Source organism: Procambarus clarkii, chromosome 13, assembly GCF_040958095.1.
Source record: "Procambarus clarkii isolate CNS0578487 chromosome 13, FALCON_Pclarkii_2.0, whole genome shotgun sequence".
Classification (NCBI taxonomy): Eukaryota; Metazoa; Arthropoda; class Malacostraca; order Decapoda; family Cambaridae; genus Procambarus; species Procambarus clarkii.
In genome coordinates, this window is record NC_091162.1 from 25233093 (window position 1) to 25252790 (window position 19698).

At 46.0% G+C, this 19698-nt stretch overlaps 1 protein-coding gene across 2 annotated transcripts in view; it reads right to left on the bottom strand.

The window, feature by feature from the left end:
* The window catches only part of LOC123757268 (glycerophosphocholine phosphodiesterase GPCPD1), a 182842-nt gene that overhangs the window by 22009 nt on the left and 141135 nt on the right, over positions 1 to 19698 (bottom strand). For both annotated transcript variants that reach the window (XM_069323819.1, XM_045740805.2), the window contains one exon: positions 10149 to 10361. In XM_069323819.1, the coding sequence (XP_069179920.1) occupies positions 10149 to 10361 (213 nt within the window). The remainder of the gene's footprint in view (positions 1 to 10148; positions 10362 to 19698) is intronic.

Sequence of the window (19698 nt, forward strand, 5' to 3'; positions counted from 1 at the left end):
CAACACTTATTGCTCCACCTCAACCTCTTTAAACACCCCACACATCACATGGAATGCATTAACATGAATTACTTGTAAGGTGCTAGAACAAAAATATGGTAATCAGAAAAAAGAAACATTTGTGCAGTAATTTTCATAACAAGCACAACATGGCTTCATAAAGGGGGAAATCATGCTTAACAAACCTATCTGAACTCTGTAGCAGGGTCACCAAAATAAGACACGAGAAGGAAGGATGGGTAAACTGCATATTCCTAGATTACTAAAAAGCATTTGATACAGTTCCTCATAAAGGACTAATGCACAAGGCGGAGAGACAAGTGGGGATGACAGGAAAGGCACTGGACAGGGTGTGGAGAGTACCTGACAAGAGAGGCACTGGACTGGGTGTGGAAAGTACTTGACAAGAGAGGCACTGGACAGGGTGTGGAGAGTACCTGACAAGAGAGGCACTGGACTGGGTGTGGAGAGTACCTGACAAGAGAGGCACTGGACTGGGTGTGGAAAGTACTTGACAAGAGAGGCAAAATTATTCGCACACCCTCCGTCACTATGTGATGGAGTGCGAAAAGATACGTGAATTTAGAGACAATTTTATAACCAATGTTCCAGCGATGTGTCAATATTTCATTCAAAATGATCTGCTACCAGAAATTTTAGCCAAATATCCCCAGCTTGCTAACTGTAGGTAGTAACTAAGTGATTGTAACCTATCCACCGCTGCCCACTGGATGGGGGGCGGTGTGCAGGACAAACATATAAATTTTGACACTAGCTCTCCACATATGTCAGTTGCTTAATTTAGAACCTGTACTTGAGGTCGATCTCGAACCCATTGTTGATGTGACGACTTATATTGAATTTTGTAACTAGCTCATCAAGATTGTAACTTGCTTAGCTAAATGAATTGTGGGGTTCAGTCCCTGAGCCCATTATGTGCCTCTGTAACCCTTTCCACTACCGCCCACAAGATGGGTATGGGGTGCATAATAAGTGAACTAAACTAAAAACTAAACAAGAGAGGCATTGGACAGGGTGTAGAGAGTACCTGACAAGAGAGGCACTGGACTGGGTGTGGAAAGTACTTGACAGGACAGTGTCTTAATGAAGATACGTCAGGCTGGAGAGGAGTGGAAAGCGATGTACAACAGGGCTCTTTCCCAAAACCACTGCTGTTTGTAATTTATGTAAATGACCTCGCAGAGAGCGCGAGCTCGAACATGTCAATGTTTGCAGATAATGTAAAGTTAATGAGTAAGAACTGAAGAGGACTGTAGGGTGCTACAAGAAGACCTTAACAAACTTCAGGAGTGGGCAAGTAAATGGCTGCGGTAAAGGAATGAAAATGTGTAATGGATAGAAAATCTGTATAACTATATCACAAGGAAAAAGCAATTACAAGAAACCACTAAGTGAAAAAGCCCTGGTGTAGACATAATCCCAACTAACACCAGAAGCTCATGGAACAGGGTATCAGCAGCAGCATATGAGAAACTACCAAACACAAGAGCATCATTTAAGAATCTAAACAAGGTGGTTTTCAAGTCAATACACACTGCCTATGTGAGACCATTACTTGAGCATGCAGCACCAGCATGGAACTCAGATCTTGTGAAGCAAACAAACTTGAGCAAGTTCAGAAATTTGCACTATCGTATATTAGTACCAGAATTGAGAGACCTCGGCTATGAGTACAGGTTGAGAGAACTCTCCCTCATCCTTAACCCTTAAGTTGCACATCATCATATGATGGGTTGAGTGACTTGCTATAAATTGCGCATCCCATCATATGATGTATTGGAGTACTACGCAAGATTTAAACGGCCCGCGGATACACGGGGTTCACCTCACCTTTATCAGGGTTCTTGTAAACAGACGCCATTTAAAAAAAAATCGTGGGCAAAATTCCCGGGTGTGAGGGCCTCAGTATTGAGTGAGTAACCAAGCCTGACGCATGCAGCATGAGCTCACAGCACTGCTATTCAGCTTGTGACCACAGCATTGCATAAAAATGCCATAATATACATGTTCATGCTATTATTTAGCGATGATATTATTACAGAAGACCCCTGACTGTGATGAAAATGACCAGGATTCTGATAATAGCAGGATTGTTGTGATAATTAGTGCTGTAGTGGGAGGAGTATTCTTGGTGGGGAGGGAGGTAGCATTGTCTGCTGACTGTGTGTGACCACCTTTTACTGTCTGGACTCACTATACCAGCTTAGTTGTTTATGGTAAACAAAACATGCAGATACAGTGGTACCTCGCATAACGATTGCCCCAAAAGACGAATATTTTGGGTAACGAACGACCCGATCGGCATCAAATCGTCCCGTATGACGAACGCTGGTTTGAGTAACGTCAACACCACATGGTGGGGTCGCGCTGTTTCTTGCACATTCTTAGACGCCTCCGACGATGCACATAAATTATGTTGTTCTTGTTTAAAGATGCTAATGATGCTGGGATTTAAAAGGGTGACTGCTGAGATGTTGCAAAGCATTGACGTTTTTGTAGGAAAAAAGAAATGAAATGTCTGATATATAACAAATGTCAAAAAGGTTCGTTCGGTGTTCGGCAGGTAGGCTGCTCCATTATAACAATCTTTCTTTGTTTCAAATGTGTTCCATTTGTTTTTTATTTGTCATTTACGTCTCAATAATGGAGAAGCCTACCTTACATACACTGAGTAAACCATTATGACATTTTCCTTTCTTCAAATGTGTTCAATATTTATTTTTCATTTGTCTTATAGCAAAAGGTTCGTTCGGTGGTCGGCAGGTCGGCTGCTCCATGTTTCTTAAAAAAAAAAAACGAAAAATAAAAGAACTGTTGAAACAATTTGAAAAAATGGACAAATGTTATAAAGGTTCGTTCAGTGTTTGTCGGGTAGGCTGCTCCATTATTGAGACGTAAGTGACAAATACAAAACAAATGGAACACATTTGAAACAAAGAAAGATTGTCATAATGGAGCAGCCTACCCAACAAACACTGAACGAACCTTTTGCTATAACAAATATGAAAGACAAGGGCTGCTGGCTGGGTTAGTAGTGCGTGAGCAACCATTTGTGGCACACGTGCCTCTGGCTCTCAAACACCTGTCCCACACGGTGTAGAAAGACTGTGCTCAGCCGGTGCAATTCAGACCCTATTGTTTGAAGAACATAAGGGTCATAACATTGGTGAAGCTAGGCGCAATAAGGGCTTAACACAACGATCGGATGCCAGTGATACAGCACCTATGAGGATGATACAGCGAGCATATCCAGGTGTAGCTCTGAGCCCCACCCTTGCCATCTCTAATGTATATAGATGATACATAGATGAATCATTTTCTGCGTTCATTGATGATGCATCTGATACAAGTAGCATAGATGAACAGTGTTAGCGGCTTCCATGGTGGTGGTCATTGATATTTTCAAGAATACCTGAATCTCTTCCTGACTGATGGACACGCTTTGAGGCTAGCTGAATCTCTTCCTGTGTGGGACCTTACAAAGCGATCTTTTCAAGACTACCTTACAAATTGAGCTTTTCCTATAATCGTTTCAATACTACTTTATGCTTTACAAGCTTGGCTACATACCACCTACAAGTACTAAAGCCAAGGGTGCACGCGAGTGCGTTATTTGCAAGCACACAGAACGATGAAACAGGAAACGAAAATCTATCTGTAGCTGGTGCAAGGAGAGCAAAGTCGCGCTGTGTACCATGGACTACTTCGTTGACTATTACGCACCTCCAAAGTACTGTGTGTGTAATACAGTGTGTTACTGTGTAAATAGTATGTGAAACTGTACATATTGTAATTTTAGTGAATTTTTACCACGTAATATTGTGACAATAAACATTTAATGTGGACACATTACTGACACATGTATCACAGTTTCATGGAAAATTATGAACATTCTACTGTATACATATTGTAAAGGTCACAAATATGCATCATATACGATAAAAGAAACAAATAAAACCGCATTGGAAATGCATAGAAAAAATATTTGAAAATATATTTGTGGCAACACGCGGTGCTTGAATGGCCCGCGCGACCGTGTCTGGGAGCTTCACACACGGGCGACCAGCCCCTGATGACGTCACAGCGCACCTTGTCCACGCCCTCACAGCCAAAGTAAGTGGAATTTGGTAATTATTTTTACATAGACATGTTCAGGGACAGTAATTTATCATTTTGCAAAGAAAAATTATATTTTGGGGAACATTTGATGTCATGCACACTGGGGAAATTTCACAATAAACACAGTGCATCACACTGGTTATATGGGGGACACTCGTTTTGTATGACGTCCGTTTCACATGACGAACATGGAACGGATTAAATTCGTTATGCGAGGTACCACTGTACTTTTATATATAATGTCTGTATATAAAAGCAAACTCAGTATGGTGGGAGGAGACTGGTGGTGAGTCAGGTGAGGTGAGGGAGAGAGGGAGGGAGGGAGTGGCAGCCAGTGGCGGGCTGCCACTGGCTGCCACTGGCTGCCACTGCCACTCAGCATACCAACTTAGTGGTTCGTTATGGTGAACACTAATGTAGATACTTATATATAATGTGTATATACAGTGTAGTAACAGCAAAAGGAGTGTGGTGGAGAAGCCATTTTGGTGATGGGTGTGGCAACATCTGCATGATTTGTCATGTTGGTAGGGGTGGCCACCATGCTCTTTGGGCATTATACCGCTGAGTTGAACAGTTATGGTGAACAAAACATGTAGATACTTATATTTAACGTCTGTATATAGGGTAATAACACCACAAACAGTATTGTTGAGGGTGAAATAATTAGTGCGTCTGACCTTGAATGTGTGAGGGAAGCAGCCGCCACATGACTGTGTGTAGCGACATCTCTATAGTGCCTGAACCAACTATATCAACTTAGTTGTACAGTTGTGGTGAGCAAAACATGTAGATACTTATATATGACGTCTATATATAGTGAATAAAAGCAAAAACAGTATTGTGGGAGGAGAATGTGGGCGAGTCAGGTGAGTTGAGGGAGGGAGGAAGTAGCAGCCAGTGGCGGGCTGCCACTGGCACTGCCACTCAGCATGCCAACTTGGTGGTTCGTTAGTGAACACGAATGTAGATACTTATATATAACGTCTGTATATAGTGAATAAAAGCAAAAACAGTATGGTGGGAGGAGAATGTGGGCGAGTGAGGTGTTGAGGGAGGGCGTGAGTGGCTGGCTGGTACACGGCGGTCACTCCTCGTTACTTTTTGACTCATAATAGCAACTTAGTGGTTCGTTATGGTGAATAAAACATGCAGATACTTATATATAACCTGTGTATATAGTGTAATAACCAACAAAGTATTTGTTCACTGTTTGATGAACATAATTGAATCAACAATATGCACACCATATTTTTGAGTACAGCGATGATTCACTCATTTTATTATATAAATATATCACACTACACACTATTGAATAATATTACAGCAAAAAAAACTACGAAAAATCAATCAGAGACATTGAAATAAATAGGTAATTATCTCTTTGTTGCAACTCCGGCTTGACAGCTGGCGAGCAACAAACCGTCTGGGATGCACGCTGAGTCAGCGTCTGTTTTTTGCCAGACTTCCCCCTCCCTATAGCAGGCAATATATGCCACTTACGATTTTTTTATTATTTTTCCCATGATCAGTGAACACAAATTAACAGGTTAAGAAGAAAAAATAATTTTTTTCTTTTTTTTTTTGGTATGCGCCTGTGAGTGACATGCTAAATAGCCAGGCGCCATTTAAGGGTTAAGTGTAGTTACAGGATGAGAGCTAGATTCACGGTGTCCCATCTTCCCAGTACTGTACTCTGTCATATAACGCTTTGAAACTTCCGACGGTTTGGCATCCACATCTTCTCAGTTTTTCCAACCGTCTACAACTCTGTTTGCAAAAGAGAACTGTCTAATAATTTGTCAGCACCTGGTTCCTTAGCTTCAATCAGTGTCCTCTTGTTCGTTAAGTTGCTGATTTCAAGGAATTTGTCAATTTGGTAAATTCCTGTTAGTATTTTGTAAAGGGTGATCATACCACCTCTTTTTCTCCTATCTACTAGTTTTGGCATGTTTAACGCGTCTAGTCTCTCCTCATACCTCTTGTTTTTCAGAGAAGAGATTGGGAAGCCATTTGAAGCATGCCGTTGCACCTTTTCCAGTTTGTGCGCTTCATGAGATTTGGGCACCATACAACTGCTGTATATTCCAATTTTGGTCTCACAAAAGTCATGAACAGTGTCTTCAGTGTATTTTAACATCCATATAATTAAAAGCCAGTCTGAAGTTGAAAAGTAATGCATACACTCCTCTCACAATGTTCTTTGTGTTTTCCTCTGGTGACGGCTTACCGTCTAAAACCACCTCTAGATTTCGTTCTTTATTAGAATTCTGTAATTACTTTCCACATAATTTGTAAGTCGTGTGGTCTATTTTCTCCAATTTCAGATTCCATAACATGCCCATTGAATTTCATTTGCCACTTGATGCTTCAAGCACTTATTTTACTTAGATCAATTTGAAGGGCATTACAATCGCCTGGGTACCTTCTTGATACCTGCTTGATGGGGTTCTGGGAGTTCTTCTACTCCCCAAGCCCGGCACGAGGCCAGGCTTGAATTGTGAGAGTTTGGTCCACCAGGCTGTGGCTTGGAGTGGCCCGCAGACCCACATACCTACCACAGCCCAGTTGGTCTGGTACTTTTTTTTTTTTAGAAAACAGTCTAGTTTTCTCTTGAAGAGAAGATGTTCACGGTTGTTCCGGCAATATTTCTTATAGTCGCTGGGAGGACTTTGAACAACCGCGGACCTCTGATGTTTATAGTGTTCTCTGTGCCTATGGCACCTCTGCTTTTTACTGTTTTCTATTCTGCATTTTCTTCTATATCGTTCACTCCAGTACATTGTTATTTTACTGTGTAGATTTGGGACCTGGCCCTCCAGTATTTTCCATGTGTATATTATTTGGTATCTCTTTCGTCTCCTTTCTAGGGTTTCCAATCTTCCCCAGTATTTTAGTATCATCTGCAAACATGTTCATATAATTCAGTATTCCGTCTGTTAGATTGTTTATGTAGACAATATGTTACTGTAGAACCCTGTGGTACTCTACTAGTAACACTCTTCCAATCAGATACAGTATATTGTCTCTGATTACTGCCCTCATTTGTCTGTCAGACATATATTTCATCCATGTCAGAAGTACCCCTGTCCAGCATGTTCCAGTTTCTATAAGTCTCTTGTGTGGAACCATCAAAAACCTTTATTGGGTCCAGATACACACAGTTGACCCAACTACCTCTTTCCTGTAGTATCTCTGTGGCTCTTTCATAAAAACGAAGTAGATTTGTTACACAGGATCTTCCTGTTTGAAAACCATACTGTCTGTCCATTAATATGTCATTACTCTCTAGGCGTCCAACACATTTGGCTTTAACTATTTTTTCTAGTCTTATTTACCACCCTTGATGATATGGGTGTATAATTTAGAGGTTCCTTTTGACTACCATTTGTATAGATTGGTACTATGTTTGCCTTTTTCCATATATCTGCTAAGATGCCTGTGCACAAGGATGTCTGGAATATTAATTGGAGTGGAATGCCCAGCTCGGATGCACAATCTTGCAGCACCTGAAGTGAAACTCCATCAGGTCCAATCGCTTTATTTCTTTCTAGCCCCATGAGTAATTTTTCCACTTCGTCTTGAGACACTTCTATGTATTTTATGGCGTGCTCTGGAATTGGTATTTTGTCTAGCTCTCTGAAATCCTCATTTTGTACGAACACACTTTAGAACTGTTCATTTAGCATGTCACATTTCTTTTTCATCCTAAGTAGTTCTGCTCCCGTTCTCAATATCTAGGTTTTATCCTGTAAATGCAGCTTGTTTTTAATGAATTTATAGAAAAGGCCTGGATCCGTTTTACATTTGTCCGCTATACCTTTCTCAAAGCTCCTCTCTGCCTCTCTTCTAACTGTTATGTAACCGTTTCTTGCTTGTTTGTAATGCTGGTATGTTTGCAGGTTAGGCCTTATCCGATATTGAACCACTTTCTTGTCTTTTCCTCTCTGGCACCCTCACAATTTCTGTTGAAGCAATCCTGTTTTCTGGTCCTGCATCTCTGTTTTGGTATGAATGTTTGTGTGCTTTCATTGAATATTTCACAAAATTTGGCACACATCCCATTTACTTCCTTGCCTAGCAACTAAGGCACAAGTTTACCCAATTAAACTCGTTATAGTATTTACTAAGTTCCCCATAGTGTCCTCTCGATCGATTTTATCAACTGTTTCAATGTCCCCAATCTCTTCTAGATTATATCACAAAGTATATTTAATTTCCAACAGGAAACGATCACTCATTCTCAAGGAAGGAAGGTACTGGATGTCAAATATCTCTTCTTTACTGGTGAATATTAGATTCAGTACTGATAGAACATTCCCTTTCCTTATTCTTGTACTCACCTAGTTGTTCTTGCAGGGGTTGAGCTCTGGCTCAACCTGCTTGTGGCCTGTGTGACGTGTTGATACACGAATGTCACCCAAATGAGGTTTACAAATCTACCTGTCCAAATGTCCTCCGTTCTTGCTTCGTAGGCCTCCCAATCTATTGCTTTCATATTGAAGTCCCTCAATTCCAACAATCATTGGTACATATGTGGATGCAATGGCATTTACCTTGACCTATGAAAAAGTCCTGCTACCATTTCGTGATACAAATGCGGTTATCTTCATGAATGTTACTAGGAGAATGTGGTCATCATCATATGATGATTTTAACAATTATTGTCTGGGTTTTACAAGTGCGATACAAATATGGATATAAAAGCTCTGTGTGGATGGTAGTAAAGTAAAGTGATAAAACAACCGGTGAAACATCAGAGAATAAATCAGAATCAGCAAAGTGGAGCACCAGGCCTTGACAAGTGCCAGATGCAGACTTACAGAGCGCCTCAACCCAGTGAAACTATAAATACAGAGAAACCTTGAGAGACGAGCGCCTCAATTTATGAGTATTTTGAATAATGAGCGCGCCGATCGCCGACAATTTGTTTCAATTGGCGAGCGCTTGTTTGATTAACAAGAAACAAGTTGAAACAAGTTTGTGATGTTGCAAAGCATTGACTTTTTTTGTAGAATAAAAATAAAATGAACAAATTTGAAAAAAGAACAAATGTCAAAAGGTTCGTTCGGTGTTTGCCAGGTAGGCTGCCATATGTTTCTTAAAAAAACAAAAAAATAAATAAATTGAACAAATTTGGAAAAACGGACAAATGTCATAAAGGTTCGTTCAGTGTCAGGTAGGCTGCTCCATTATTAACACTTTCGCCCGGGCATGACGCAGCATTGCGTCATCCGTTTACTGTCGGTAATCCCGTGAAACGCTGGGACCCAAATCGCACAGTTGAGGGGTGGCACGCGGGGCACGCCAAAGTGTTAATAAATAAATGAAAAATACAAAACAAATTGAACACATTTGAAACAAAGAAAAATTGTCATAATGGAGCATCCTACCTGACAAACACGGAACAAAACTTTTGCTATTAAAAAAAATGGGAAAAAAGAAATTGAACAAATTTGAAAAAAACAAATGTCAAAGTTTCGTTCAGTGTATGTCAGGTAGGCTGCTCCATTATTTAACAAATCAAATATCATATTGATGTTTTTTGGTGGTGGAACGGATTATTTTTATTTACAATATTTTAAATGGGGAAATTCGTTTTGAAAGACGAGCATTTCACATGATGAGCACGGTGCCGGAACGGATTAACTTTGTTATTCGAAGTACCACTGTAGTCACTTAGTTTTGTATTTTTTTATATTTTGCATACAAATTAATAATTCTATAGTGATTTTTTTTTCCATAGACAAGTATGACCATTTCTCCATAGCCATTGTCTAAGGGTTTAATACTGTACATGGATAGTGAACTATAAAAGAAATTGTTCACAACTTTTGTGGAACCAAAATTGGAATACATATACACACACATGACAATATACACAAGGATAATTTGTTAAATACATACAATTAAAACAACTACTGTAATCATAAAGTACAGTACACTACTATCTTGTCACTTTCCATATATTAATGTAACAACATTCTAACTCTTGAATATTACAATACCTTGATAATGAGGTCCATGAAGTGGTTCAGTTCAAAGGGATGCTGGAGCTCGTATGTGCCGTCCCTCAGTAGCATCGTCCATTTGACCTCCACATTAAACCCACAAGTATATGGCACACTCTCTAGAGCACGTTGCAATGTGGGAAAGGGCTGATGGTCCTCAAACTCCTCATCACAGAACCTGCTCAGCCCTTTTTCTTTCTTGTGATAAACCTGCAGTATAATGAGGGAGACCTTAACACTCGGTAAGAGAACACCCCAGTGACAGCCCAGATGTACGTCTGCCAGTCATCAACACTTCTTCGGCTTATCATCACTCGCCTTAAAATGGAAAATCTATACTGGCCTGGTTGAAAGTAACATATTTATGTGAAAAATGTTTGAGAGAAAGAGAGTTAGTGCCAGTTTAAATATTTAACATGACCTGAATATATAAGAGCAAGCCAACACTTAATATGATATTAATACTCTATATATAACAATGTCAGGTCAAATAGCATAAATTTTGTGTAATAAAGAGGAAATTAACACACCACATTACAGAATCATGCTTTAAGGAACAAATGATTTTACAACACACCCAGATTATGTTTGATGTGCTGGTTTAGAAAAAATGCACAAATTTGTATTGTCACACTAGATTAATACAAGCTATGGTAACTTACCACTGGACACTCCACATTAGTGCAACACAATCATTTGTTATATTAAACTTAATATATTTAACTTTCACAAACATTCCTATAAATATAAAGCTGCAATACTTCCCAAAAGCACCAAGTACACCATGGTCTCTAAAAATTAATATTTATACCCATGTCTGTCTATAAGAGTACAGTACAGTATACCAAATATTGTTCATCTTGAACAACACTGAATAATTCATCTTGCCTTCAAGCTTAACACTTTGGTGCACCCCGCTCGCCACCCCTCAACTGTGCGATATGGGACCCAGGGTGTCATGGGAGCGTGTGTAAATTCTGAAAAGTGTATACTCTCTTCAACTTTGTCACCTTAATTCTCGTCCTACGAGATTAAATTTGGTATCATTGTGTTCGCAATTGAATTCTCTACAGCACTAAATGCATATAAACTCCAAAAGCCCAGCTAATTACCCGCAGCAAACAGAGAAAGTGCGAACGAGTTACCTAGGAGCGTGCAAACGCGATAAAATGTTTTCACTATGTTCACTCTGGTCACCTCAATTTTTATCCTAGGTCTTTCATTTTTGTCTCAATGGGTTCGCAATAGAATTCTCTAGAGGAACATTAGCATATAAAATAAAAAACCTAGTCACGCTCCAACCGCCGACGAGTTGAAGACGGGCCACGCATTAGCCGCGAGTGAGTTCTCAGCCACCTTCCACCTACACTCCCAATTCCCGCCCTTTTCAAGCCTTTCTTTCGCAATTTTCTTCCTGGAAGGGCCTTGTTCATGATCACTATCCATTGTGGAGTAAGCGTAGATAGTTTCTAAAGCCGCAGTAAGAAATATAGCCACGGAAAATAGCCGATATGTTCACACGTTTGAGATGCGAGGGGAGGCGACATTGGTCACAACAGTGGAGCGAAAACAATGGGCCCACGGCATGTGCCAAGCCACCTGAGGGCCACGAGGCTCAACAAAGAAAATGGGAAGACATCGGCGCGCATTTTAAAACCAGTCCCCAAAAAATCGGATAAAAACCTGATTTTTGGCGATTATTTAAAGTGGATGACGCAATGCTGCGTCATCCCCGGAATTACCGACAGTCAACGGATGACGCAATGCTGCGTCATGCCCGGGCGAAAGTGTTAAAAACCATTATGCACAACAGCATGCCGTCTGTTAATGCTTTTATCTCCCCATGTCTCTCTTCACAATCTCAAATCATTTACTAATAAATATTCATTAAATAATTATTTACTGTACCTTCAATCATTAGCATTACATTACTATTGAATATGACAGAAAAGGCAAGATCAATGATTCTAGCGCAAATCTTCTGTTTTTCACTCGAGAATGAAGTTGAATAATTAACACTCCAAAGCTTATTTTACATTTGTCTGCTATCCTTTTCTCAAAGTTCCCTTCTGCCTCTCTCCTCACTGCCTCCCCTCAAGTCAGACATCAGACGACAGTTAGCCGAAGCCGCCTGCAGATACTGCACCACCGCAGAATCAGCAAACAGCAAGGGACAAAAAGGCGAAGACATTCTAAGATCCAGAGCTCAAGCAGATTCCAAGGAGGAAGCAAGCACCACCTGCCGACACGTGAGCTGGGAGGCATAAAACAGTGACACCGCATCCCACAGGATCAGTGCAAACAGCTTTAACAAGGCAGACGACACACGTGCCACCGAGCCCTAGGCGCTAGACCCAGGAATGGCCCCAAGCGCCTCCACATCCTACTCAAGCCAGTCTGCAGACAGCTCCAGGAGGGAATAGAAACACAAGGCCGAAGCCAGCAGACCACGAGCATGCAAGTCCTCAACAACCAGCACAGCAAAAAGGGAGGGAACCTGCACGTGAAGCTACAGGATGCTTACATCCCGAGGAAAGGCAGGAGCGAACAAGCACTCATTGAGATGCTCAAACTCACCCCCAAGAAAACCTGGACCACCTTCGACTTGAGCCATTCAAGCGTCCGGGAACAACAAAGTATGCCAAGCCTCCAAAGCAAAAACAGGACAGTCAGCCAGCCAAGACTACTCCGGAACCTCGTAACAAATCGAGCAGGGGAAACGAAGACCCAAACCAGAACGTAGACGAATCCATAATAGAGGCATAATCTGGGCCATGCAGGAAGTTAGCCGCAAAGGCCTCCCGCACCACAGGAGGCGGGATGCAGGAAGCCGAAAACCTCCGGAAAGACGGGACCAAAGGGACACGGAACCGAAACCGGGGAGGGGCAGACACCAAATCCAATTCACACACAAAAGGAGGGGGGAGGCCCCACTCCTTGTATCAGTAAGCCCAACTCACAGGGTAGAAAAGACCCAGGTGGGGTCCAATGGGACCCAAGGCCCTCCAAGTCATCCTCCTCCCCTACCTTACCTTGAGGTGCTTCCGGGGCTTAGTGTCCCCGCGGCCCGGTCGTCGACCAGGCCTCCTGGTTGCTGGACTGATCAACCAGGCTGTTAGACGCGGCTGCTCGCAGCCTGACGTATGAGTCACAGCCTGGTTGATCAGGTATCCTTTGGAGGTGCTTATCCAGTTCTCTCTTGAACACTGTGAGGGGTTTGCCAGTTATGCCCCTTATGTGTAGTGGAAGCGTGTTGAACAGTCTCGGGCCTCTGATGTTGATAGAGTTCTCTCTCAGAGTACCTGTTGCACCTCTGCTTTTCAACGGGGGTATTCTGCACATCCTGCCATGTCTTCCGGTCTCATGTGGTGTTATTTCTGTGTGCAGGTTTGGGACCAGCCCCTCAATTATTTTCCACGTGTAAATTATTATGTATCTCTCCCGCCTGCGCTCAAGGGAGTACAGATTTAGGCTCTTTAGTCGGTCCCAGTAATTTAGATGTTTTACTGAGTGGATTCTAGCAGTAAAGGATCTCTGCACGCTCTCCAGGTCAGCAATTTCTCCAGCTTTGAAAGGGGCTGTCATTGTGCAGCAGTACTCCACTCTAGAGAGCACAAGTGTTTTGAAAAGTATCATCATCGGTATAGCATCTCTAGTGTGAAAAGTTCTTGTTATCCAACCTGTCATTTTTCTTGCAGTTGTGACGGCTACTTTATTGTGTTCTTTAAAGGTAAGGTCTTCCGACATGAGTACACCCAGACCCTTTACATTGCCTTTTCGTTCTATGTTATGATTTGCCTGAGTTTTGTACGTAGTTTCTGTTTTTATATTTTCAATTTTTCCGTAGCGCATGAGCTGGAACTTATCCTCGTTAAACACCATATTATTTTCTGTAGCCCATAGAAAGACCTGATCTACATCTGACTGGAGGTTTGCCGTGTCCTCTATGTTGCCAACTCTCATGAAAATCCTAGTGTCATCTGCAAAGGATGATACAGTGCTATGGGTTGTGTTCTGGTCTATGTCCGATATGAGGATGAGAAAAAGTACTGGAGCAAGCACAGTACCCTGGGGGACTGAGCTCTTCATGGTTGATGGGCTGGATTTTATTTTGTTGACTATTACACATTGGGTTCTGTTAGTCAGGAAATTGTAGATCCATCTGCCTATTTTCCCGGTAATTCCTTTTGAACGCATTTTATGTGCAATAACACCATGGTCACATTTATCAAAAGCTTTTGCGAAATCTGTGTAAATTACATCAGCGTTTTGTTTGTCTTCCATAGCATCTAATGCCATATCATAGTGGTCCAGCAACTGCGACAGGCAAGAGCGCCCTGTTCTGAAACCATGTTGTCCGGGGTTATGGAGATGCTGTGATTCCATGTATTTTGTGATCTTGCTTCTTAGCACTCTCTCAAAAATTTTTATGATGTGCGATGTTAGTGCTATCGGTCTGTAATTTTTTGCCTCTGCCTTATTTCCTCCTTTATGGAGTGGTGCTATCTCTGCTGTTTTTAGTATGTCAGGGATAACGCCAGTATCTAGGCTTTGTCTCCACAGAATGTGAAGGGCCTGCGATAGTGGTTTTTTACAGTTCTTGATGAATATGGAGTTCCAAGAATCCGGGCCTGGTGCAGAGTGCATAGGCATACTGTTTATGGCTTCTTCAAAATCTAGTGGGGATAGGGCGACGTCTGATATATGATTTGATGTTGGTATCATATCCATGAAAAATTCATTTGGGTTATCAATCTTTAGTGCATTTAATGGCTCGCTGAAAACAAGAGTCGTACTGCTTCCTCAGTAACTCGCTCATTTCTTTGTTGTCATCGGTGAAAGTTCCATCTCCCTTTCGCAGGGGCCCGATACTAGATGTGGTTTTTGATCTTTATTTTGCATAGGAGAAAAAAATATTTCGGATTTCTCTCTATTTCACTGATGGCCTTTTGCTCTCTTTGCCTCTCCTGGGTTTTGTATGATTCTTGTAGCTTGAGTTCAATTGTTTCTATTTCTCTACCTAACCTCCTTCGCCGTTCTTGAGATAGGGTGCGACTCTCAAGTTGTTCCGCGATTCGTTTTCTTCGCCTATATAGGGAACGACGTTCCCGTTCCAATCTGCATCTCTCTTTTTTTCTTAGGGGTATGCGGTTTGAACATATTTCTAGTGCTACTGAGCTTATTTTTTCCAGGCACTGGTTCAGGTTTGCATTTCCTAGCTGTTCTTCCCAGTTTATTTCTGTGAAGTCCTGGTTTATTTGCTCCCAGTTTATCCGTTTATTATTGAAGCTAAATTTGCTGAAATCTCCTCCACCGGGAATCTGGACTGGTTTTGAAGGTCCATTCCCCATGGTTGTCAGAACTTCAATTAAGTTGTGATCTGAGTAACAGGTATTTGTAATCATTATGTTCCCGATCTACTCATCATTATTAGTGAAAATGAGGTCCAGCGTGTTCTCCTTCCTAGTTGGTTCTACTATTTGCTGGTTTAAGGCAAACCTATCGCACATCCGTAGCAGGTCATTTGCATGTGCCTGTTCATTTAGGCTACTTCCTGGTATTCTTTCTGATATTACTGTATTAGCCAGGTGCTTCCATTTCAGGTGCCGTAGGTTGAAGTCTCCAAGCAGGATGATGTTCGGAGCTGGATTTGTGAGGTTTTCCAAGCAGTGCTCTATTTTCATTAGTTGGTCTTTAAACTGCTGAGGGTTTGCCTCCGGTGACTTATATACAAGGACAACAACTACATTTAGGTTCTCTATTTTGACTATCAGCACTTCCACCATATCATTTGAGGTGTTTAGCAGCTCAGTACAGATGAGTGTGTCTCTGATGTAGAGGCTGACCCCACCCTGAAGCCGGTGTTTCCTATCACATCTGAAGAGATTGTATTCTGAGATCCATATTTCACCATCAAGGTAGTCCTTTGTGTGAGTTTCCGTTAGGGCTGCAAACACTGCATTTGCCTCATGAAGGAGACCATCTATAAAGTGAACTTTGTTGGATTTGTGTGTTTTTATACCCTGGATGTTGGCAAATATAAATGATGTTATCGTGTTAGTGGAAGTGCTGGATGCTTTAATTGGTGTTAATATCCGAGGCTTTGGTAAGGAGGCCACTGTGTTTGCGTCCTCTCTAGCATTTGACCGAGTTGGTGGTAGAGTCTGGTCATTTTTAGCCATTCTTCTCCTCCTCCTCTTGCTAAAAAATTATCCCGGTCGATGGAGTAGTGGCTGTTTTCATAGTGGTAGTCTGTCGGTTTTATTCGCCTGGTACCTCTTATATGAAAAGCTGGGCATTCAGCATTGAAGCACTCTTTCCTGTCCAAAGAGTTCTTGCAAATTTCTGGGTGAAAGAATTCACAGCTTTTGGTACATTTACCTGTATTGAGGAGGTTTCTGCACTTTCTAGGGTGATCGTGTGTACATGTTCCATTTATTCTTCCCGATTCCCCATGCTTACAGGTAGCCCATCTGTAATACCAACAGATTTTGGGGCCTTGTTTTGTTTGTGTCCCTCTGCCAGGGACCGCACTCTGCTGCGGCACCCCCGACACTGTGCCCTGCTCCGGTGCCTGTGACACTGTGCCCTGCTCCGGTGCCTGTGACACTGTGCCCTGCTCCGGTGCCTGTGACACTGTGCCCTGCTCCGGTGCCTGTGACACTGTGCCCTGCTCCGGTGCCTGTGACACTGTGCCCTGCTCCGGTGCCTGTGACACTGTGCCCTGCTCCGGTGCCTGTGACACTGTGCCCTGCTCCGGGGCCTGTGACACTGTGCCCTGCTCCGGGGCCTGTGACACACTGCCCTGCTCCGGGGCCTGTGACACACTGCCCTGCTCCGGGGCCTGTGACACACTGCCCTGCTCCGGGGCCTGTGACACTGTGCCCTGCTCCGGTGCCTGTGACACTGTGCCCTGCTCCGGGGCCTGTGACACTGTGCCCTGCTCCGGGGCCTGTGACACTGTGCCCTGCTCCGGGGCCTGTGACACACTGCCCTGCTCCGGGGCCTGTGACACACTGCCCTGCTCCGGGGCCTGTGACACACTGCCCTGCTCCGGGGCCTGTGACACACTGCCCTGCTCCGGGGCCTGTGACACACTGCCCTGCTCCGGGGCCTGTGACACACTGCCCTGCTCCGGGGCCTGTGACACACTGCCCTGCTCCGGGGCCTGTGACACACTGCCCTGCTCCGGGGCCTGTGACACACTGCCCTGCTCCGGGGCCTGTGACACACTGCCCTGCTCCGGGGCCTGTGACACACTGCCCTGCTCCGGGGCCTGTGACACACTGCCCTGCTCCGGGGCCTGTGACACACTGCCCTGCTCCGGGGCCTGTGACACACTGCCCTGCTCCGGGGCCTGTGACACACTGCCCTGCTCCGGGGCCTGTGACACACTGCCCTGCTCCGGGGCCTGTGACACACTGCCCTGCTCCGGGGCCTGTGACACACTGCCCTGCTCCGGGGCCTGTGACACACTGCCCTGCTCCGGGGCCTGTGACACACTGCCCTGCTCCGGGGCCTGTGACACACTGCCCTGCTCCGGGGCCTGTGACACACTGCCCTGCTCCGGGGCCTGTGACACACTGCCCTGCTCCGGGGCCTGTGACACACTGCCCTGCTCCGGGGCCTGTGACACACTGCCCTGCTCCGGGGCCTGTGACACACTGCCCTGCTCCGGGGCCTGTGACACACTGCCCTGCTCCGGGGCCTGTGACACACTGCCCTGCTCCGGGGCCTGTGACACACTGCCCTGCTCCGGGGCCTGTGACACACTGCCCTGCTCCGGGGCCTGTGACACACTGCCCTGCTCCGGGGCCTGTGACACACTGCCCTGCTCCGGGGCCTGTGACACACTGCCCTGCTCCGGGGCCTGTGACACACTGCCCTGCTCCGGGGCCTGTGACACACTGCCCTGCTCCGGGGCCTGTGACACACTGCCCTGCTCCGGGGCCTGTGACACACTGCCCTGCTCCGGGGCCTGTGACACACTGCCCTGCTCCGGGGCCTGTGACACACTGCCCTGCTCCGGGGCCTGTGACACACTGCCCTGCTCCGGGGCCTGTGACACACTGCCCTGCTCCGGGGCCTGTGACACACTGCCCTGCTCCGGGGCCTGTGACACACTGCCCTGCTCCGGGGCCTGTGACACACTGCCCTGCTCCGGGGCCTGTGACACACTGCCCTGCTCCGGGGCCTGTGACACACTGCCCTGCTCCGGGGCCTGTGACACACTGCCCTGCTCCGGGGCCTGTGACACACTGCCCTGCTCCGGGGCCTGTGACACACTGCCCTGCTCCGGGGCCTGTGACACACTGCCCTGCTCCGGGGCCTGTGACACACTGCCCTGCTCCGGGGCCTGTGACACACTGCCCTGCTCCGGGGCCTGTGACACACTGCCCTGCTCCGGGGCCTGTGACACACTGCCCTGCTCCGGGGCCTGTGACACACTGCCCTGCTCCGGGGCCTGTGACACACTGCCCTGCTCCGGGGCCTGTGACACACTGCCCTGCTCCGGGGCCTGTGACACACTGCCCTGCTCCGGGGCCTGTGACACACTGCCCTGCTCCGGGGCCTGTGACACACTGCCCTGCTCCGGGGCCTGTGACACACTGCCCTGCTCCGGGGCCTGTGACACACTGCCCTGCTCCGGGGCCTGTGACACACTGCCCTGCTCCGGGGCCTGTGACACACTGCCCTGCTCCGGGGCCTGTGACACACTGCCCTGCTCCGGGGCCTGTGACACACTGCCCTGCTCCGGGGCCTGTGACACACTGCCCTGCTCCGGGGCCTGTGACACACTGCCCTGCTCCGGGGCCTGTGACACACTGCCCTGCTCCGGGGCCTGTGACACACTGCCCTGCTCCGGGGCCTGTGACACACTGCCCTGCTCCGGGGCCTGTGACACACTGCCCTGCTCCGGGGCCTGTGACACACTGCCCTGCTCCGGGGCCTGTGACACACTGCCCTGCTCCGGGGCCTGTGACACACTGCCCCCTGCTCCGGGGCCTGTGACACACTGCCCCCTGCTCCGGGGCCTGTGACACACTGCCCTGCTCCGGGGCCTGTGACACACTGCCCTGCTCCGGGGCCTGTGACACACTGCCCTGCTCCGGGGCCTGTGACACACTGCCCTGCTCCGGGGCCTGTGACACACTGCCCTGCTCCGGGGCCTGTGACACACTGCCCTGCTCCGGGGCCTGTGACACACTGCCCTGCTCCGGGGCCTGTGACACACTGCCCTGCTCCGGGGCCTGTGACACACTGCCCTGCTCCGGGGCCTGTGACACACTGCCCTGCTCCGGGGCCTGTGACACACTGCCCTGCTCCGGGGCCTGTGACACACTGCCCTGCTCCGGGGCCTGTGACACACTGCCCTGCTCCGGGGCCTGTGACACACTGCCCTGCTCCGGGGCCTGTGACACACTGCCCTGCTCCGGGGCCTGTGACACACTGCCCTGCTCCGGGGCCTGTGACACACTGCCCTGCTCCGGGGCCTGTGACACACTGCCCTGCTCCGGGGCCTGTGACACACTGCCCTGCTCCGGGG